This window comes from Hesperophylax consimilis, chromosome 27 (genome assembly GCF_061612785.1).
Source record: "Hesperophylax consimilis isolate HC1 chromosome 27, BYU_Hcon_1.0, whole genome shotgun sequence".
NCBI classification, from domain to species: domain Eukaryota; kingdom Metazoa; phylum Arthropoda; class Insecta; order Trichoptera; family Limnephilidae; genus Hesperophylax; species Hesperophylax consimilis.
The window spans coordinates 18,861,121-18,883,301 of record NC_142862.1 but is presented as its reverse complement, the minus strand read 5'-3'; the positions used below and the strand labels follow the sequence as shown (position 1 = coordinate 18,883,301).

At 35.0% G+C, this 22,181-nt stretch overlaps 3 protein-coding genes and 1 long non-coding RNA gene across 4 annotated transcripts; 1 reads left to right on the top strand and 3 right to left on the bottom strand.

The window, feature by feature from the left end:
• Nucleotides 1-3,812: 3,812 nt before the first annotated feature.
• Nucleotides 3,813-6,501, bottom strand: LOC149410701 (uncharacterized). The gene is made up of 3 exons (XM_089647936.1): nucleotides 6,394-6,501; nucleotides 6,020-6,123; nucleotides 3,813-5,813 (listed from the first exon to the last, which is right to left on the bottom strand). The coding sequence occupies exons 2-3, from the start codon at nucleotides 6,102-6,104 to the stop codon at nucleotides 4,753-4,755; spliced, it is 1,146 nt and encodes a 381-aa protein (XP_089504062.1). The 5' UTR covers nucleotides 6,105-6,123; nucleotides 6,394-6,501; the 3' UTR covers nucleotides 3,813-4,752.
• Nucleotides 6,502-8,101: 1,600 nt separating this feature from the next.
• Nucleotides 8,102-10,531, top strand: LOC149410700 (uncharacterized). The gene is made up of 3 exons (XR_016304983.1): nucleotides 8,102-8,201; nucleotides 8,461-8,654; nucleotides 8,909-10,531. It is a non-coding gene; the product is annotated as an uncharacterized LOC149410700 (long non-coding RNA).
• A 361-nt stretch (nucleotides 10,532-10,892) lies between these two features.
• On the bottom strand, nucleotides 10,893-15,700 carry LOC149410699 (uncharacterized). Its single transcript, XM_089648129.1, has 4 exons — nucleotides 15,593-15,700; nucleotides 14,063-15,472; nucleotides 13,394-13,639; nucleotides 10,893-13,290 (listed from the first exon to the last, which is right to left on the bottom strand). The coding sequence occupies exons 2-4, from the start codon at nucleotides 15,438-15,440 to the stop codon at nucleotides 12,182-12,184; spliced, it is 2,733 nt and encodes a 910-aa protein (XP_089504255.1). The 5' UTR covers nucleotides 15,441-15,472; nucleotides 15,593-15,700; the 3' UTR covers nucleotides 10,893-12,181.
• Nucleotides 15,701-19,290: 3,590 nt separating this feature from the next.
• Nucleotides 19,291-21,948, bottom strand: LOC149410698 (uncharacterized). The gene has a single exon (XM_089648131.1). It carries the CDS (start codon nucleotides 21,775-21,777, stop codon nucleotides 19,543-19,545), a length of 2,235 nt encoding a protein of 744 aa, XP_089504257.1. The 5' UTR covers nucleotides 21,778-21,948; the 3' UTR covers nucleotides 19,291-19,542.
• Nucleotides 21,949-22,181: the final 233 nt, after the last annotated feature.

Sequence of the window (22,181 nt, the reverse complement as noted above, 5' to 3'; positions counted from 1 at the left end):
GTCTCGTATCATGTTTAATTTCGTCCAGGTATTGTTCGCCAAATTGTAAATTCCCACCTTCATCTAAGTAAATTTTCCTCAAATTTAGTTAAAATTAAAACTTAAAGTTAAAACTCAAAAGTTAAGGTAATTCCTATATTTTTTTTACACTAACCCAACACAAGAGGCTCTGAGGAAAATAATTTCCCTCAGGGCCTCTGTCATTTTTGAAGATGCTGTGTGGAGGGTCTTTTTGAGGAGAGGAAGGAGTGAACGTGGGTCTTGAAGAGACCCATGTTGTAGGAAGGAGGAAACACAGAGACCGGCAAATCGTTCCACAGCCGAGCTGTTGAACACAATAACGAGTCGTAGAAGCAACCCGTTTGACATTTGTCACATGACAAATGTCAACCGTGTACATATGTTGGGCGCGCGTTTGGTGTGTTTCCCGACTATGCACCGGTGCCGAGGGGATCAATGATGCTAGTTCCTTGGAGCATCTTCCATTGAAATACCCGTTAATAAATATTTTCCGTGTTTGATGTTTTTTCTTTAGAGAATTCTGAATTTTAGTTGTTATGGCGGTGTGTTTTCTTGCAAGTTTCAAATCATCAGGAATATCAAATAAATGTTCATCGGGTGACTCGATTGAAGTTATGCAGTTCACACCGGTTTTTCCACCCAATGCTGCTAACACTGTAAATGTGAATCGTAACTTTTCCATTTTTCTTCACTAAAAATATCGTTTTATAGGACAAATAAAACAATGCGTTGCTCTGAAGTACAAAGAAACGACATTTAAAGTTTATTTGTCGTCCTTTTTTATATTAAAAAATTACATTATTTTTATTAGTCACTCAGTCAGCCACATAGCGAGTACACAATGCTGTTCATAAATAAATGCTGTTTAAGTGTAACCAAGACAACACATAAGTGACATTTGAAAAGTGCATAAAATAAAATTCGTAATTTAAACACAAAGGGATCCTAGGCATTTCTAGGTAGGTACTTATTAGTGAGTACTTATTCCTTTACATAAATAATTGATCATTTAAATTTTTTATGTTTTATTAATCATCCCTATTAATATTATAACTGCTGCGAAAGTGTATATGTGTGTGTTTGTATAGGTATATGTTACTTCTTCATGCAAAAAAACTACTGAACCGATTGTGATGAAACTTGGTATGTAAAAAAAAGATAGCTGGCAGTGTTGCCAACGAGGGCGATATATCGCCATTTAGGCTACTCAGAACGAGAATCGGCGCTGAAAAAATCTAAAAGGCGACTGGTCGGGCTACTTCAGAGTCAAGTTAAAAACATAATTTTCACGTAATTCTCTAGCCACCCCCCCCCCCCATGATTTTTTTTTTCGGGACAAATTTTATTTTCTTGAAATTCTCTAGCCACCCCCCCCCCCCCCCTCCCACGAAATTTTTATTTTCACGTAAAACCCACCTAACTACAAATTCGGCTACTTTAGGTACTTGTTAAAATTTATAATATGTGGTCGCTAGAGGGGCGCCGATGAGGTGCTTGCCTAGGGCGCTCTCAACAGTTAATCCGCCTCTGCCTTAGGAGATAGACATATACCATCAAGGACTTTTCTGTAGAACCTTTTAAGATGTATAATTCCACCGTACATTATTTTGATGTATCTCATAAGGTTTAGCCAGTGTTAGCATTGTAAGCGACCGAAAATATGTTTTTACGACTTGATTACAAAACATCGACTTTTCTTTACTTTCTAAAAATATAATATGCGTGTATTATATATGTAAACCTTCCGGAAAAAATCTCTTAAACAACAGTGAAAACCCTATAAAAATCCATTGCGTAGTTTAGAAGAACTAAGCGCACAAACAGACAGACACAAATAGTGACTTAATTTTATACTATTTAGAGATAATTAAACCATAGACATTCAAATTGATAGACCAGCCAATCAAGAAAAGGGGAACAATCCAACAACCATTTAGTCCTCGAAAATAAAATCTGCTTACGAATTACTCTTTTTTATAATAGCGCGCAAATTGCTGGCTGCCTAAAAAACTTAACTACAAATCCCATACTGAGCAAACAAAAGTTTGGGCTTGCTTCCAATATTGAATATTTTGTTACATGATTTAGTTAGACACTTTTACAAATGTGTTATAATTTACCCATCTCACTCATTTTTAGCATTGCTACGCCAAGCGGTAGATTAAAATGAACATTCAGATTCTGCGCAGAGCAGTCCCACAACGGATTGCACTGCAAACCGTTGCCTTACTTTAGCCAACTTCTAACAATTTAGATGAATATAAATTAAACCGGTCAGTGGCTGAGTTGACATCGCGTTTGGGTCCCACCCAGGCATAGGTAAGATGGTACAATTTACAAAAATATCATTTTGCAAAAAGAAGTATGTTATTACCAGAGATTTGCAAAATGGGCACCCAAAACCATTTGAAATGCAAAATGGAAATGGGTCAAAATTTTTCCATTTGAAAATGCAAAATGCAAAATGGTTTTTAGAAAAGCATTTCAAATGCAAAATGCAAAATACCTATTTTAAAAATGCATTGAAAATGCAAAATGGTTTCTCAGGTCAAACAATAAAATAATTATAGAATTGTTAAACAATTTTGTCATTCAATAATGGATATCAATGTAGAACAAACATTACATGATGGTAAATCCAAAAATACCACGACTGCAGATTATGAAACCACAAAAAAATTGCGCGGGACTAATGTTGCCAACGATAAAAACATAGAAACTTAACAGTTAATATTACAGCGTCATGGCCCCATGTTCAGTTTTTGAATCAGTATTTTTGTAATGGTATCACTCAATTGCCAGGACTCCTACCAGGGAGCAACTTGACAAATGTAAATTATCTCTCATAGCGAGGTTGAGGACCGACTGATATTTGGGGCTTATGAAAAAAGATGAGTGGAGATAGTAGGAAGAATGTTGCAAAAAAGCATTTAAAATGGAAAATGCATTGAGAAAAGCATTTAAAATGCAAAATGGAAAATACCCATTTTGAATAAAGCACATCTCTGGTTATTATGAAAATAGAATCAGCTTGCACACCACGATAATTTAGTGCCAGCACATGAAGAGTTAATACAAATATTTTGTACTACTACAAATGTTTTGAGATATTTATTTATTTATTGTTTTTTTATTAGTAAAAAAAAGATACACGAATTACATAATATAACAATTACATAATATAATTACACAATATAGTACAGTTATTAATTACATAATATTAGTATTTGATGTACCCCCATAAATAAGCAGGGCTTGTGTGTATGGGGGTGTTAATATATATGTTTGTTAATAATATATGTTTGCCTATTTGCACTACATTACTACATTTCGTGTATGCAACATTTTATGCTGCCCTGATACAAAAGAAAATATTCTGGGGAAAATATACTTTGGCTGTATAAAATTTTAGCTTCTTTTTGAGGTGGGACACATCATTTCACTAATTGAGTACCTCGTACAAACTCATTCTGAAAGTGTGTCCTGCCCAACTTGTGACATAAAGAAGGGAATTGAAAATACAGATAAAATGTCTTATAATCAATTAAATGATTTATTTATTTTTACAAAAAATAACATTATCTACAAAACATTATACCACCGAGTTGCTTAAAAATAACTTAAAAACTAATAATTTTTCTTGTAAATAATATTGCTTGGTAAAATATATTAGCGCAGACCTGTGAAAAATCACGGAATATTATAAGAATTGTAAGATTTGTGAAGCTGAAAGTATTTATAAAATATTTGCCTCAGGATCCACACCTTTCAAAAACAAATAATATTGCCAATTTTCTTTATAATAAGAGAATAATTTTTCATTGACAAATTAGAGACACAATCAGAAAATTACCCTTCGGTTAAAATTAAAATTTAACTTTAGTAAATCTAGTTAGTTACCTAATAAATAAAGATTTCTTGAAATTGGATAAAAGCACAGACCGATGAAAATCACGAAATCTGACTTTACTTGTCAAGATTAACCCTAGAATATTAATCATACGTCCAACTAAAGTAAAATATTGGTAGTATTTACTTATATTGGCTGGCAACTCTAGCCGCTAGAGGCGCTAGTATAGCATGGCAAAAATCATGCATAAAATCCATTCCCATCACATCCATGAAAGAAAACCAAGCCTCACAACTCGTGGTGCTAGGGAAACATACTGCCATCAGAATGTATGGAAAATGTCAGAAGTCGGAGAGTATTAAACTATTGTACAGTATTTGCCTTAAGGAATTTAAACAAAAGAAATTAACATTTCAAATATGGAACAGAAAATTTAAAAAAATATTATTTCAAAAAAGTACAAAATTATGGGTAAGAACTTGTCTGAATTCTTCACATAATCAGATGCAATTTTCAAAATGACACTTGAATTCAAAACAAAATATGGTCACTATGGCTAAAGCCATTTCAATCAACGTTTCGATCCTGAACAGTGGACTCTTAGTTGTATCCAGTCAACTTTGAAATAATTTCGATGTACACTTTATTTATTTAATCTAATTTCGCGTAAAAAAGCCCATGTATAAAAATATATTTGCCAAAGCCTGGCATTGAGCCGACCGCAAAGTATTCAGAGGCAAAGAAGTTTAGCCTACCCTTTAGCTACAGAGGTCGTCATTGCTATGTTATATCGCAGGTCTATATTCTATATCAACACTGGTGATATAGCCTTCCTATATAGTTCATGGATCCTTCTTGAAGCGTCCATTGCGTTGTTATATTTAAATTAGTTGAGTTTCATATAAAATCCTGGTATTCTTAATATCTAGGCACTTTCGGGTGTTACAATGCTTCTTCAGTGACCCTTTCCACCGAAATGATTTACCACATACATCACAATAAAATGGTTTCACTTCGGAGTGCGTTTTCAAATGATTACGCCACAGCTTTCTATAGGAAAATAATCTACCGCATACTCCACAAGAATAGGGCTTTTCCCCAGAATGCGTTCTCTGATGACATATCAACGAATATCTCTCAATGAAAGTCTTACCGCATTGATTACAATGGAAAGGTTTGTCTCCCGTGTGAGTTTTCAAATGTTTTGTACAGTGATATTGATGTCGAAAAGTTTTATCGCATATAGAACAAGAATACGGTTTTTCTCCCAAGTGTATTCTTAAATGACTTCTCAGAGAAGTATCATGAGAAAAAGATTTACCGCATTCACGACAACCGAACGGTTTCTCACTCGTATGAACTCTAAAATGGCTATCTAAGTGAGCTTTCCTAGAAAAAGTCTTATCACATTCAGAACAAGAAAAAGGTTTTTCTCCAGAGTGTATTCTCATATGAAAAACCAATGAATCTTTTCTTGTGAATCTTTTGTCGCATATTATACATGTAAAAGACCCGCTGGGGGAGTGTGTTATCATATGATTTCTCAAGTTACCACTGTTAGCGAATAAGTTACCACATTCAGAACAAGAGAATGGTTTCTCTCCAGTGTGTACGCGCATGTGTCGTCGTAAATTGCTTCCGCATCCGAATATTTTATCGCATTCTTGACATTTAATTATGACACGATTTGAATTCCTATTCCTTTTTGTTTCTTTTACCTGTAATGGCGTTAAATTTTTACTGGGTATCTCTTCAGTGGTACGGTTTTGAAGTTTAATATTCGGAAACAATTCGTCGGGTTTATTTGTTTCGTTATTGTCATCATTGTATCCCGGTGAAATAATTTGTTCTTTCTGTTCATCCCCCTTCTGATTCGCGGCCATTTCACGTAGTTCTCCAATTCTGGAGAGGTAAATGTCATCGTCCGAACTCGTTGTATTCTCTGAAATAATTCAAATACTTTAACACAACAAATTGAATGGTGTCCCAATACAGAAAACATTGATTGGAATGACAATATGTTGACCGATTATTGGGTTAAAAAGCTTTGTTTCTGAAAATATTGTTTAAGAAACATATCTTGTGCAATAAATTGTGTAAAAATTATTTTTACAGTATTTACCTATGTTGTGTAACGTATGTACTAACCGTAGATAGATGTAGGGAGTTCAGACGTATCATTTGAGAGTGCAACAGGGCATTCTCCCGTGACAACAGATATCCGGACATCCATTGCGCAGGCACTTTATAGCCTGCGAAAACTGGAAACTTAAGTAAGTGACTAATGATTCTGCAAAGGTTGATTTTTTATAGTCAATACATCCTAAAGGCAACACAAGTGAACGAATAATAAGGATTTGAGATTGGTTGACTATAGTTTTAAAATTTCGCTTTAAATTATTTATTGCTATAAGGTGTCAATCAAGGAAGGGTTCCAAGTAAAGTTAGGAATTATGATACATTTTTTGCCAAACAAAATACGAGTTCTATATATAACCGCCGTTTTCATTTTTCGTTCTTACCAAAAGGGACACTAGCCCATTATTATATTTTACGTATTGATGTTATTTACTATGGCATTTTAATAATCGTTCCGTCATCGTAGGAGTGCAATGTTTTTTGACATATTCTTTAACTGACGTTTATAAAGCGTAGATCACAAATAAACCACTCTCGCGTAGATTAAATGAAAATAGAACATAGACACTATAAACACATGTGGGGATACCCACAACCATATTATTAAAATATAAACTCCCTACTTATGAACGACCATACTAACATCATGTCTGAAGTGGTAGGCAGGGAGGAAACTTGCTTCATTCACATTCGTTCATAGACTCATTCATACTCTTCCGCTATTCTGACTCTTGACACGATACGATTCTACATTTGTTTATGTCACGGGGTATCTTCTTTGTTTTATCTATTTTGTTTTACGTGAAAATGTATACTGTATTTTTTGTATCTTTTACCGCTTTTGCAGTGAATTGATTTGGGTTTTATTTTTGCAAAATAAATAAATATTATTGGGGTTAATATTGATATACCCTTAGGTATTTTACAATGGCTGGAATTCACAGAAGAACCCAACTTATGTGTTAGCTAATTTTCTAAAAAAATCGCCAAAAGTAATACAAGCCAATAGGTTAGTTAACAGTTAATTTTATGGCCGAAGGAGAAACCTCCAATAAATAGGCACATTTTTTGGAAGTCGGCATTCGAACAAAGGAACTTACCCAGCAATACGACTAAAGGATCCCTAATGGATTAAAAATACTGGGAACATCCTGCGAGAGGGAAACCCTTATGGCTCCTTGGGGTGACTCAAGACTGACTCTGCAGCCAGCAGTCAGTGGCTGACAGCCTTCCGCCCAGGAAGCTCTTCTGCCAACCACCAGTTAGTTGTCACCAGTCTTCCAACGAGGAAGTCTTACTTCTCCACACCTTGGAGTAACCGCCGAGACTCTCCAATACGAATAAATGCTGCGAGCCTTCCACCCAGGAAGCTGCCCGTGGGTCGTACCAAGCCTTCCGATCACGAAGTCGCTATCTCCTACCCTTGCTCAAACCTAAATACCTCCGAACCTAAATGAACTAGTTAGTTAGTGTGAACTCGTGAAGGTGCGAACTTTTGCGGATAGCTTCACAAAATGGAAGTGTGTAAACATTTTTTTAAACTGCATACCGCAGTTGTTAGTGACACAAGACTTTTCATAAATTTAGGAAATTTTTTAGAATTAAGCATCACACTATCTAATTAAAAAAATTAAGTACCCAGCTGAGATTCACCCGATTAAATTAAATATTAACCCCACTACTTTGTTTTATTTAAATAAATGTTTATATTTCATTCATTACATTAGATTTTTTTGTTGTTCCTACCTGATACAAAACATTGAACATAGTATTAAAACTCCCCAACAACTACAGTTATTTCAATATTTAGCAATCCATTGTTGCCTGCTAACCACAAACCTTCTTGGACAAAATTTTCTTCAGCAACTATCGCGTTCCGGCAGTCAACCTTCTATCAAAATCTATATCAGCCTTTCCTCTTCCCGTGAATATACCTCTTTCCAAAATTTAAATTACATACCACTGACGAAACTAGTTTGAATTTTTTTTGGTTGTAAATTTTGCGTGAAAAATTGTGCTTTTAATAATTAATTATCTATGGTTACGGTTCAGCTGGCAGCACTCAGTACATAAATAAACTCTCACCCATTGTTAACAGATTTTAATCTATGGCCACGTCAGCCAGCTGCTGCAGGTTTATTTAAGTACTGAAGAACTAAACTTGTCGGCCTTATAGTATTCACGGATGCTGGTATGTACGAATATAAATACCGAAAGAAATTTTGGGGGAATCAATTGTCCGAGAGATCAAGCGTCGGTGCACCATGTATTACACACCTCCGGAAATAAATAATACTCACTAGTCGTTCCGATCGATTATAATTTTCTGATTCTTACATTATTAGATTGTAGAGAATAATTCTCACAATATCAACAAAAAACGGAGTTTCCTGTTTTATTCTTGTATTCACGAGAAATTCTCGTTGAGCAATGTCAATTTCCCGTTTTAGGTTTTTTGAACCATGGAAGATGGAAGTTAAGTGTGGATTATTGTCCCCGTCTCCAGAGGAAGAAGAGTCCCTACCGCCCCCGGAGTTGCAGACCACTTGGTACCCTGAATATATTGTTAAAACTGAACCTGATGAAACTGGGGAATGTGATGCCCAACCTGAAATCCACAAGGTGTGGATAAGGACTTCTTACAGTAATTTAATTTAAATAAATTTCTACTAAGACCCTCCACACAGCGTCCCCAAAGATGACATAGGCCTCCTGTGTTGAGTTTAAAAAAAAACAAATTTATAAATATTATACTAATGAAAGAAAAATTATGCATAATACATATTATGTTTATTGTATCAAGGGTAGGTAGTGGGTACTTACTCAAAATCTGTATTTTTTTCAATAAAAAATAACCCACCAGTGCCCTGAAAATAATTAGAATTAATTATTTTTCAGATTTTGAAAGCAACAACAAATCTGAAGCTGGAAAACTTCCAAAGAAGTCTCTTAAAGTACATGTAGCCGATTCACAGTGTAAAAGTAGATCTGGAGTTAAAAAGAAAAGCAAGATAAGCCTTTCAGGTACCATAAGGAAACCAAAGCCTAAAATGGGGAATTTTCTCTGGAACTCCCTAGAACTTAGCATTTCAGGTTCAGTGACCAACAAAAAGCTTACATTAGACCAACTACAGAAAAACTCAACCAAACTAAGCAATAAGTGTTTAAAAGTCTCGGAGCAATGGCCGAAGTCTGTTAATCATCTAAAAAGTATTTCACAAATTGTTGTTCGAAAAACTACTCCTGTAATACTATTTCCTTGTTCAGTCTGTGCAAAGACTTTCAAATTTAAGAGTACCCTCACTAGACACATGTTTGCCCATTTTGGTGAAGAGACCGTTAAGTGCGAAGAATGTCTAAGAAGCATAAGAAAGGGTAATCTTTTAAGGCACATAAAAGCTCACAAATTGGAAAAATCTTTTGAATGTCCGGAATGTTTAAAGAAATTCAAACATAAAATGAGTCTGGAAAGCCACTCGAAAAGTCACAATCCGCGGAGTGTTGGCCATCTCTTTACCTGTGAACAATGTAATAATAAATGCACGCCCAGGACTACCCTAATCAAGCATAATATTAGAAGCCATCAAAGCAATATTCCAAAATATTGCAAACCATTTTTATGTAAAGAGTGTAAAAACCATTCAGGGATGAAATGAGTTGGGTTTATCACGTTTAAAACATTAGTTTATTATCACGGTCTTAACCGTAGTTAGCCATTTTCTTGTCAGGAACTCGCTAATTCATACTCGTACATATAATGTAAATAACGCCTAAAATCATTTGTAAAAGATTAAGTTTACTTAATTACGAACATTCTCACGAAGTGGCAAAGCCCTTTGGATGCAAAACAAATAACAAATCATTTGAACATAAGTTATTTGTTTTCACATCTCGAGACCCTTCACATGTGTACAATGCAACAAGTCGTTTAGTGAGAGGGGCAATTTATTTCTTCGCGTGCGGTGAGAATCTATTTTTATGTGATTATCACTATCAAAGTTTTCCCTCCGAAGTTGCTTGGACATACGGACAACGACACTGGACTAAGAACATTCGAAATTCGCCACTAAGGGCACTTTGAATTGTCACTCGAGCTCGCAGATCGGATGTGAGTAGTTTATTTATGAATCGGATACAATTATCTGTAAGTATCCCAAGAAGAAGAGATACGACTAAGTGAATCGAATACTTCGCAGTGGTCATATTGAAACAAAATACAAGTAATGTTTAATCTTATCGTTTATTTCGAAAGAACAACTATCTCATAATTTAATTATTAAAGTATAACAGAGAGATTCGAAACGCTCCACTGAGATTCAAAAACAGGTTAAATCCTCTGTAAGTAGCACAGTAGGTAGTTTATCGTTTAGTTATTTAATATTTAGATACCTACCTACTAATTATTTATCAGTTGTAATGTAAGAAAGTTTTATGCCTTGGGCGTAAAAAATCCTCAAGCTGATGAGTTTATTTAATATATCATGCATTATAACAAAAATTTTCCATGTTTAACTTGACATAATAAATGCTTACCAACAACTGTGTTTTGTTATGTATTTTAGATGCATTTTTGGCGATATTCAAAGATCTGCACATCCTCAAACAACTTTCTCCTATATATGTCACTACTTTTTTTTTACTTACTTTTTGGTGAATCCATTTTTTACCTCACAATTAATCGATCACACACAAAGTGGATATTTTCATTCAAGGGAAGGGAATAATGAAATAGTAAGTGCATGGATGTACTATCAGAAGCAAACAAAATTTACAATAAAGGACTTATATTATTATTTAATGAGCAGGCAGCATCCTGCTGATACGCTAATATCTGATTTCACAATAAGTTTAACAGTAATTGAGTTGTTTTAAATTTAAAAATAAGTTAATCATTTCTATCTTTAAATATATCCCGAAGCTCAGTTTGCCTCTTGGCATAGGCCTCCTCTAACAATTTCCATTGGGACCTGTCACGCGCTACTCTTCTCCATTGATGTCCAGCCGTGAGTTTTAGGTCGTCTTCCCATCTCATGTGTTGACGTCCTCTACTTCTCTTGCCATCTCTGGGATACCAGTCAGTGACATTTTTACACCATTTCTCTTGTGGGTCTCGGATCATATGACCTGTCCATCTCCATTTTTGTTGGTCTATTCGGGTAACTATATCGGCAACATTAGTTATCTCCCTTATTTTGCTACATCTCACTCTGTCCCTATTAATGTACCTAACAGAAGTTCAGAATAAAAGGCTTATTATTATAAAAGGCTTATTATATCTTTAAATAAGAATGCAATCGAGCTTTAAATTGGTTCGTATTAGTAACATCACATGTTGTAGAAGTTTTGCTTCCACTACTCTATTTGAGTGTTTCATAGATGGATGCAAAAGGTGTTCCGTTAATTTATTTGAGTGTCCACGGATATTTACATTTTTGCTGGCGGTGAAGATTTCTCGGATGCCAAGGCAACTGTAATGTACACATAAAATTTTGAAAGTTTCAATCAAGTTACCCCTTTCTCTTCTTTCTTTTAACTTTATATCTTTGTATTGCCGGTTTTCGTATATTTGTAAATCGTCTCTGTACTCTTTCTATTAGATCTATATCCTTCGCAAACTATGGACTCCATATTTCAAAGGCATATCCCAGCAGAGGTCGTTTTGTATATTTTTAACATCATATCCGGTGTTAGGTCAAGAAAGTATGCTATCGTATTTGCTCTTTTGACAATCCCAGCGATATACGGTTTCCATTTCAAGTTTTGTGATTTGTTAACTTCTATGTATTGTTATAATGTCACTGCTTTTAGAGGTGTTCCATTTGCTTAGTGTATACAAGCTTAGGGTTAGTTTTTCCAATGTGTAGGATAGTGAATTTTTGAAAATTTAGTTTTAGAAGCCAATGTTTCTCCATTGATATATTTCATTTAAGTCGTTTTGCAGATACTCGTGTTGTATATGTGGGTTGGAAAATAATTTTGTATCATGTGCAAAACAGCTAGAGACTGAGTGTATTATAAAATGCAGATATGATCCTTGAGAGACACCACTGGTCATATTTAGCTCAGTTGAGTGGTTGCTAATTTGAACTTGTAATTTTCTCTCAGTGAGGAAGGATTTGATCTATTCAAGAATTTTGTTTTGATGCATTGAAGTCTGATTTTGTAATGAAATTACTTTCTACACACATGATTTTTTATGTGCTTAAACAAATAGGACTGAACTCCAAATGATTTAAAGCAATGTTCACATTGAAACGGTTTCTCATTTGAGTGAATCTTAGTGTGACTGATTAAATTAGGCTTCTGGCTAAACCTTTTGAAGCAGACTTCACACGAAAAGGGTTTGTCGCCTGTATGGATTCTAGAGTGCTGCAGTAGATGAGATTTCTGTGTAAACTTTTTGTCACACGTTTCACAGGGAAAAGGTTTCTCCCCTGTGTGAACTCGAGTATGGATGACCAAGTGAGCCAAGTTCTCGAACATCTTTGTACAGTATTTACAAGAAAAACGATCTTCACGTTTTATAATTTTGCGAGGGATCTTTTTCGACGGCTTCGAAGGGAACGAGTGATGAAGAATCTTATGCTTGTTTAAATTACTGATTTGACTAAAAGTCTTCGAACAGCATTCACAAAGAAATGGTTTTTCGTTGCTGTGGATCTTCAAATGTCGCGACAAAAGACCTTGTCGTGAAAATACTTTAGGACATTCTTTACACTGAAAATGCTTTTCTTTATTTGAGTCGGCTCTACTGCTCACTTGTTTTGTGGATACATTATGTGTAGCGTTGAACGATTTGATTCCTCTGTGCACCATACTTACGTGCCTAAGCAAATTGTATTTCTGGCTAAAAGTTTTTGCGCATTCTTTGCAAAAGAATAACTCTTTCTTGCCTCCGTGAACTCCATTTACGTGCTTGAGTAAGTTATATTTCTTTCCAAAGGTTTTACCGCACTGTTCACAGGGAAATGATATATTTTCACCCGAATGATCTTTCATATGATCGTGAAGGTTATATTTCTGACGGAAAGTTTTCTTGCACTCGTCACAACTAAACCGTTTTTCTTCTGTGTGAATTTTCATATGGTTCGCGAGAGTTCTTTTACTTTTTAATACCTTAAAACATTTTGAACAAGTTATATTTGGTTTCCCAGATTTGTCACGAGTATCTGCAACCAAAGTTGAGCCTTGATTTTCTAAAACACTGGAGCTTTTCAATGTTAGTTCTCGTGAAGAACTACGTAGTTTTCGAGTTTCGGGTTCTGTTTTGGTTGTACTTGCTGAAATTTTTTGTAGTTGTTGAATTCTTTAGTAAAATAATAAATATACAAATAATGAAGGCACCTACACATTTTTAAATTATTAAATATATAAATCATTTACCGATATCTAATTCCAAAGCGAGCGGTGGTTTTTCTTTTGGAGTTGTCAAGCGTTCAGTGCATTCCTTTTTTATTTCAGGAACGCGAATTGCAATCGTGCCACTACAAATTTCTGTTTTCAAACCATGATCTCTATTTTCCGAGACATTAAATTCCAGGGGCTGGTGTGTGTTTTCATCATCCGATTCGTCATTATCTTTAATCTCTAAAGTACGGAAATTCATACCAGTACTATTGTATGGTGGATCTAACAAGGAGAACGGAAAATATACAAATTAATTGGTATAGATTCGTGCTAATCAACAACAATAAGCGGGAATGCAATATATTTTTATTAAAATTTAAATATGTGTAGGTAATAAAAAAAAAGTTAATTTTTTGTTCATGAACAAAAATAAACTGATACATTAGTATTAGCAGGTTTACACGAAACCTTGTTTTTTAATTAATTTTTATTATGAATTGTTTTGAGATGAGCGGAGTTATAGGTAAAACGAGGTAGCTGCCTAATAAGACATTAGTTTTCATTGTGCAATCCAAATTATTAACAGGTTGTTGCACCTTCAAATTTGAACGTATAAAATCTAAATCAACAATGTTTTGAGCGAGGTCCTAAAGTTCACCTGCAGGACCTAAGAGAATATTTGCAACTAAAATAAATAATACTCACCCCAGTTAGATATGTCACGAGTTGGTGTTACGTGCTCTAAATAGTTTATTGCAGCCTTTCTATTTCCACTTTCTGCTAAACGAAGATTATTTTCACAGAAAGAATCAGATTGCAAAGTTTGGTTTCCTCTTGAATCAAGTTCTTCTAACTTACGAGGTAAAGGTTTTCTTTGTGATTCTATTTTTAAAATACTCTCCAAATGGATCGATGGATCAGAATGTTTTATAGTGTCTGTAGATACTTGACATTCTTTAGCGGCAAGTATTTGTTCGGAATGTATCCTTTTCTTATGAATGAGTAAGTTGCACTTGGCACTAAAACCCCGCGAGCAATACTCACACAGAAAGGGTTTCTCGCCAGAGTGGGTTTTTAAGTGACTTGTTAAATTCGGTTTTTGGCTAAAACTTTTACAGCAAATTTCACAAGAGTATGGTTTTACTCCAGTGTGGGTTCTGGTATGAAGATCCAGATTCATTTTACACCGAAATAACTTGAAGCAGTATTCACACGCAAAGGGTTTCTCACCAGAATGGGTTCTTGCATGAAGAACCAAGTTATTCTTACTAGAAAATTCTTTGTTACAATACGCACAAGCAAAGGGTTTGTTACCTGAGTGAGATCTTACATGAAGAATTAAGCTTTTTTTACTCCGAAACTTTTTCAAACAATATTCACAAGATAAAATAACCTTGTATAAATTAATCCTTTGTGTAAATTTTCTTTTAAGTTCTTCACTAGCTACAACATTTTTATCTTTGTGAACTCTCATCATGTGAAAATACAGGTTGGTATTGTCTGCAAACGTTTTACTGCAATATTCACAAAGATATGTTTTCTCTCCCCTGTGTACGACTTGCGTGTGTCGTGAAAGGTGACATTTTTGCGCAAAAGACTTTGAACACTCTCCGCAGTGGAAGGATTTCTCTCTCTTCAAATCTGAATGCGTTCTCATGTGCACGGCTAAAGGATGTTTCTCGCTGTACATTTTACTACAAATATGACATGAGAACTTCTTTACCCCATGCACCCAACGTTTATGTCTAAGAAATAGGTGTTTTTGACTAAAGTCCTTAGAGCAATGTTCGCAAGAAAAAACCAAGCTTTCATCTAAATGTATTTCCATGTGAACGTTCAACGTATGTTCTTGACGGTAAGTTTTAGGACATTTCTTACATTTATATAACTTCATATTATCTGCATGAAGTTTTAGGTGCGCTGCAAGGGTTGCTTGATTTTGTAACGTTTTAGAACAAATCTCACAAATAAATCGCTTTTCATCTGTCTTATCAGTTTTGGGAATGTGAAGTTTCATGTGATTCGAGAAGGTCACTTTGGTTTTTAATATTTTTGAACATTTTGAGCAACTTAAGTGGTTCATATCAGTTGCCTTGTTTATCTGTCTCTCCCCGCCTGAAATTACATATTGCATAATTTACATCATCATCAAACAAAAGACAACAGTACGACAATACTTGGTTAGTAAATACATTTATATGCACAGCTAAGAAATTATATACTCACTATACTCACCACATGTTGAATAAGAGGAGGTTATTGTTTTATTACCCAAACGACTTGGAATTTCGTTTTTAATGCTGGGCAAACCTTCTACATTGCGTTTTTGGTCTTCATGAAGTCCATTTTATAATATGTTCCATTTCCATTTTACACTTCGGAGCAGAAATATTTTCGGTAAATATACATAATATTGGGAAACGCCTAATAGGCACATTTAAAAAAAATACTTTGTATCAGTTAATATTGAAGAGTAGGTATTTCAGTTTCCGGAAATGGAAGATAATGTTATTTTAGTAGCTATTTCGTTTAAAAATGGTTAATTTGACGATTTTTCTTTACTCCATGTTTTGACATAATCATATTAAAATATTTTTTAAAGTTAGTTTTTTTAAATTTATTTACTAACTAATCCCAAATTAAGAACCTATTTTAGGATCAAAGATTTATATGTTAGTTTTTTCTTCTCTCATGAGAAGAAAACATAACATTAGCGCCCTTTGTGGCAGCTGGACGCGTCATGCCGTCTTCCAACCGCTTTGTGTTTTTTTTAGTATTTTCAAGGGAAACGAGGCAACATCCCTTTGAAATTATTTTAAAAATCAGTGAATCAACATTTTAAATAAACTTATCAATTAGTAATCAGATGTTTATAGTAATGTGATTAGAGTGCAGTGTTTTAAAAATGAATAATCGAAAATTGTGCTAAAAAATATTCTAAATTCGCTGAAGTTGAACTTGGGACGAGAATCGGTAACTGTAGGTACGCCAGATGTTTTCAATGGAATTCTTGGAAACTCTGAAAAGCCCTAACAAGTGCCCAGGGTAATTTATTATCCCGTCCGTCGCCTTTTATTGCGGGACAATGAACCACTAACATAATCACCAGGAACAAGTGTACAAGGAGATGGACTTGCCGAACGTCATAGCGGTGCTGCCAAGGTTTGTAATCTATGTGAGGATACTGTGACAGCGCTTAATTAGCAGCAGACACATACCTGGACGGATGACGAACCTCGTGCTGGCACTGTTGGTGGGCGCGGTGCACTCTTTCGCTGCAGCAGCTGGTCCAGTTTCCTCACCACCTAGGATTCTTGCTGCAGAGTCTCCATCCTCTATCTTCGTTGAATGTCACAGCGGTGCTGCAAGGTCTGGAATCCATGAGAGGACATTGTGTCAGCGCTCTATTAGCAGCAGACACATACCTGGACGGGTGAAGAACCTCGTGCTGGCACTGTTGGTGGACGCGGTGGACTCTCTCGCTACAGCAGCTGGTGCAGTTTCCTCACCACCTAGGATTCTTGCAGCAGATTCTCCATCTTCGTGTCACCTGTTTCTGTACTTCATTTTATTTAACTTAATTTCAATTTGTAATATTGACATATTTTTTGTAATATCTGCATTAACTGTAAAGCGCCCCTGAGGTGATATCTCACAAAAGCGGCGTTATACATATCATCCAATAAATAAATAAACATTAAAACTTTTGCGTCATAAAAATGACCGCATAATGAACAATCTATGTTTAATTTTAACGAAATTAACTACTATAAAGTGTTTTTTTAAATAAAATAATTAGTATGTACTAAGCGTGTCCCTATATTATATATATTTACTATTTGTTATTCTCCTAACAGTGTTCTATTTCATAGATCTTAATTATTTTAGATGTTTAGAGCAAAGCAAACTCGTGATAAAGGTTTACCTGGCGTATTTTGTACCGTTATATTGTAGTTTAAGTGGAGAGCCATAGCCCAAACAGCTGTACTAAAATTTCGAACAACTTGATATTCTGATAAAAAAACTATATTTTACGAGTATATAAGGTAAATATCAAGTTTTAATTTTAGGTTATGGAGAACTGTATCACATCTGCCCCTAAACATAAATAAACCACTCACCCTCTGCCTAACAACAGTTTGACATTTGGCACGAAAAGTCATAGATTATTGTTTTTTGTTTTATTTTTCTAGAAGCACGAGTCCTCCGAGTAACTCGACGATTTGACTCATATCTTGACTTTGAGTGAGTATTGCGATGAGCATAATCGTGACTTTTAGATAGATTCATACAATTTTGAGAATTCAATCGATTGTGATTCGGAACCAAAAACTTATTAAAAAATAATTCTCGTAAAGTTCGTACCTTACCTTTTGATCACAATTTCGATTGTGATCAAAAGGTGAGGTCACGGAAAAAATGTGACTCAAAGCACGCAATTTTTGAGACCCCTAATATCACAAAGATAGCGCGAGTATATATAAACTAATTGGAGTTCCCAACATAATATTTAAAAGTGACGTCAAATTTGTATCTGTAATATTTTAATGGCCTTTCAGTCACTCACCTCCGAGCTGTCAAATGCGATAAATCATTAGTTGACATATTTAATGACCCAGTTGGACCCAGTATTAACTAATGACTCATTCAAATTTAATTTGTTTTTATCATAAAAAAGTTTTGGTGCTATCCTGGTAAATAGATGTCTCAGGTGCTACTAATACATTAGTGGACGTATCAGGTAGCGTTTTGATTGCCTGACTACCGGAGAGGCGGTTGGTAAAATATTTCAATCAACACATGAAAATAATACTAAATTATAAAAAAAACAATAATTTTCTCCGTAAAGTACTTACCTATCTACCTAATTAATTAACCAAATAAGTTAACTAAATTAATGAAACTAAATAAATAAAATATTTCAATTATTATATTTGTATAGCATGTACGAATGATTTAATAAATAAAACATACATTTTGTAAATAATGCAATAAATAAAGGTATAATTTTAGATTTTCACGGCCGAATGTATTAAAATGAGTTATTTTTTATATATTTAGCATTTGATTTATTTTTATTCACAGGATTTTATTTGATGATGCAGCTTCTCTGACGGCTTTGAAATAAATTATCTACGATTTTTCGGCGTGTCATCAAGGTCACGGACGTTTCCACAGTCGACTAACTGGTTAACAGTGCGCGATACACATGAAACACGCCAGAATGTTTGTTTCTGAAAACACTAATTTATTTAACTGTTGATAAGATGTGTTTATAAAACTATCCATACACACAGAATCCTTTTTGTAGAGATTATTCTGAAATAAAACAGTGCTCACAATAATTTATTTTATTAGCATAAATAACATTATAATACTACAAATGAAAACCTTATTTACATGCACACACAGAACACGAAGAATTATAAATGAAAAAAATACGAAACGATTGTACCATCCCGGCTAGGAGCACCTAGTACCGAGTACCTGGCGAACCGGTACGCCAGGGAAACTGATTTGTTAGGACTTACAACAGCAAGTAACAAGAAGTGCTCTGAGAATTGGAAGGAGGTTGGAGTTTAATCGGATGGTATACATGGCAACCAAATAAGCTAATATTAGAATTTAGGATGGACAGGAATAAAGGTATTGACAGAGCGTTATTTTTCCTTCTTACAATTTCTCGATTCTTTTTGGCTCTTCCTGGTTCGGGGCTCTTATTGTCTCTTCTGGTTTCCCTTGGTTCTTTCATTTTTTTCTTGATTCTCTTATTGTATCTTCTCGACTCTTCTAGGCTCGTCTTGTTTTTTCGTGTCTTATCTGTTCTTGACTCTTATTGCAATTTCTCGCCTCTTCTTGGCTAATTTTGTCACTTCTTGCCTCTTTTTGCAACTTCTCGTCCATTCTTGGCTAGTCTTGCCTCGTCATGGATCTTCTTGCGCCTTCATGTATTCCATGCAACTTAATCATAAGAGAATTTAATGATATTACTATTTCATTTTACGCTGTCTCATTAAAGTTAAATTGATGCCAAATGTTATGGAATAATATTATCTTATATCTCTATTATGTATTACTTATGTTCAAAAATGCAATTGATTACAATTCAACCTATCAAAGAATTATTATTTTTCGTTGTACCGAAGCCGTTTTATTGAAATGTCACCATTTCGGGTGAAAAGTTACTATTCTTTTCGACATACGCGCGTTGTTTTGTGTCTCAGCAAGTTACATTGATGCCTAAACGCCTTAGAACAATACTCGCATATGAACGGCTTTTCCCCCGTATGAATCCGAGTGTGACAAGTCAAGTCCAGCTTGTGACGAAAGCTTTTATCGCACACTTTACAACCGAAAGGCTTCTCCCCTGTATGAACACGCATATGACCCAAAAGATGAATCTTCTGCGAATATTTTTTGTTGCATAACTCACAACCAAATGGTTTCTCGCCAGAATGAGATCTCATATGAATAACTAAACTGGCATTACTCGGAAACTTCTTAGGGCAAACCTTGCAAGGATACCGCAAATATATTTTGCGTCTAACTTTTGTAGGAATCTCCGCGTCCGTGTGAATCGAAGTCATGTGTGTAGACAAATGTATATTCTGGGAGAACTTTTTACCGCATATCCGGCAATCGTATGATTTGTCCCCGTTGTGCATTTTGACGTGTCGTTGTAAATGGCTGAGCTGTGAGAACGACCGAGAGCACTTCTCACAAAGATAGGGTTTCTCACCCGTGTGGCTTCTCATGTGTATTTCCATCACGTTTTTCTCACTGTACATCTTTTTACACACTTCACATACAAATTTCCTCACGCCATGACTGCGTTTAGTGTGTCTTGATAGTTCGCGTTTATTTTTAAACGTTTTTGAACAGTGCAAACATGGAAATGGTTTCTCATCCGTTGTGGCACTCGCTAGGATTGTTTCACATTTCACCGGGAGATTAACAAGTTGATCAATCTTTTGGGTGACTGGATCACTTTCTTCGACAAGAGGTTTCTTTAATTCTTTATCAGCTTCAAGCATATTAGTTTTACTGTTACTCATTTCATGCGTGGCTGGTGCTATTTCTAAACATTCAGGTTCTTGTTCTTTTGCAAAAGACATATCGTATGTGAAGAAGTCGGAAGATGAATCGTTGCTTGATTCAACGATAATTTCGGTTTTCATACGAGAACAACTTTTGATTGCAATATCAATGTTTTCTGACTCCTTATCATCCAAAGAGAAGTAATCTGTTTTAGGAATTATCTTCCCGAAGTCTTGCGACTCTTGTTCTTTCTCTATCTTAGGGAAGTGACCGTCACCGGATGAAACAATTTCAGTTATAGGAATTGGGACTTTGTCAGATCCTTCATAAGGAAGAGATTTCTTTACATTATGCAGCATAGCATGACTTTCTAAATCAAATTTCATGGCAAACGTTTTTGGGTAATCTTTACTACCAAAAACTTTAACAATTGTATCCGCTGACTTTGCATATTGTAATATTTTATTTCCTTTACTTTCTTTTAAAGATGCGAGATATTGCTCGGTGTGAAGTGTCCTCTTGTGTCTCAGCAAGTTACTTTGGTGCCTAAAGGCTTTTGAGCAGTATTCACACATAAAGGGTTTTTCCCCCGTGTGAAGTCTAGAGTGATTTATGAGGGCAATATTTTGAACAAATTTTTTGGAACAAACTTTACAAGAATAAGGCTTTTCACCAGTGTGGGTTCTCATGTGACTTCGTAATTGAATATTCTGCGAAAACTTTTTTTTGCACACTTCACAAGAGAACGGTTTTTCTCCTGTGTGAACTCTGGTGTGAATCATTAACGCAGTCATATTTGGGAATGGCTTAGAACAATTTTTACAAGTAAACCGATTTTTAATACCCGGGGAGATAACATCAGCGGGGGGATATCTCTTTCGCTTCACTAAACTATCCCTTTTTATTCTCCTTTTATGGCGCTCTCCGGCAACAGTCAGTTTATTGTTTTGATGCGACATCAAATGATTTGTTAGGTGGATTTTTTGAATGAAAGTTCTTGAGCAAAGTTCACACAAATGACTCTTCTCGCCGCTATGAGTCTTCATATGTCGCGTTAGGTGACTTTTCTGTGTAAACGTTTTAGAGCACTCTTCACAAACAAACGGTTTCTCCCCCGTGTGACTTCGCATATGGATCTTTAAGCATCTGATTGCCCGAAACCGCTTCTTACAAATATGGCATGATAGTTTCCTGTGTCCGTGATTATTGCTGATGTGTTTATGTAACAGAGGTATCGTTTTGAACGCCTTTGCGCAGTATTTACAGGGAAGAGATAATGGCTCTTTAAAATGACTTTTTACATGAAGTTCAAAATATTTTTTCTTCTTGTATGTTTTTTTGCATTCATCGCAAATATATTTTTCCCTGATGTGTAGTTCCATGTGTGCTTCAAAGTTTCTCTTAGTTTTTAGCGTTTTTTGGCATTCTGAGCACGTTAGTTTTTTCTTTCCACGCCTACGCACAACTGAAGTTTTTCTCAGTTGAGTTATTTTACTGCCAGCGTTTACTGAAGTATACCGGGATTTTAAAACCTTGAGATTTATCTTAGCATCGTCATCTGAAAAAAGAGTATCATTATTACAATTGAGAAAGGATGAAAAAAATGAACAAGATACTAGGTATAAAATAATATGTATTTACATTTTCAGATAATAAAGAAGTCGTTCGATCTGTTTGCTGAATTCTTCAGCAAAGTCTATGATACGGCAAACGACTCTTCCTTGTTTGATACTACATCGACTAATAATGACAACAAGATTGATTGTAATCAATCCACTTTTGAAGA

Excerpts from the sequence above, each read along its gene's own strand:
- LOC149410701 (XM_089647936.1), bottom strand. The coding sequence starts at position 6,104 with ATGGATGTCCGGATATCTGTTGTCACGGGAGAATGCCCTGTTGCACTC. Across the intron at positions 5,814-6,019 it reads ACTCCCTACATCTATCTACG|AGAATACAACGAGTTCGGAC; the intron begins GTTAGTACATAC and ends GAATTATTTCAG.
- LOC149410699 (XM_089648129.1), bottom strand. The coding sequence starts at position 15,440 with ATGAACCACTTAAGTTGCTCAAAATGTTCAAAAATATTAAAAACCAAA. Across the intron at positions 13,640-14,062 it reads TCGTGACATATCTAACTGGG|ATCCACCATACAATAGTACT; the intron begins GTGAGTATTATT and ends TCTCCTTGTTAG. Across the intron at positions 13,291-13,393 it reads CGCTTTGGAATTAGATATCG|CAAGTACAACCAAAACAGAA; the intron begins GTAAATGATTTA and ends AAAAAATTTCAG.
- LOC149410698 (XM_089648131.1), bottom strand. The coding sequence starts at position 21,777 with ATGGAACTACACATCAGGGAAAAATATATTTGCGATGAATGCAAAAAA.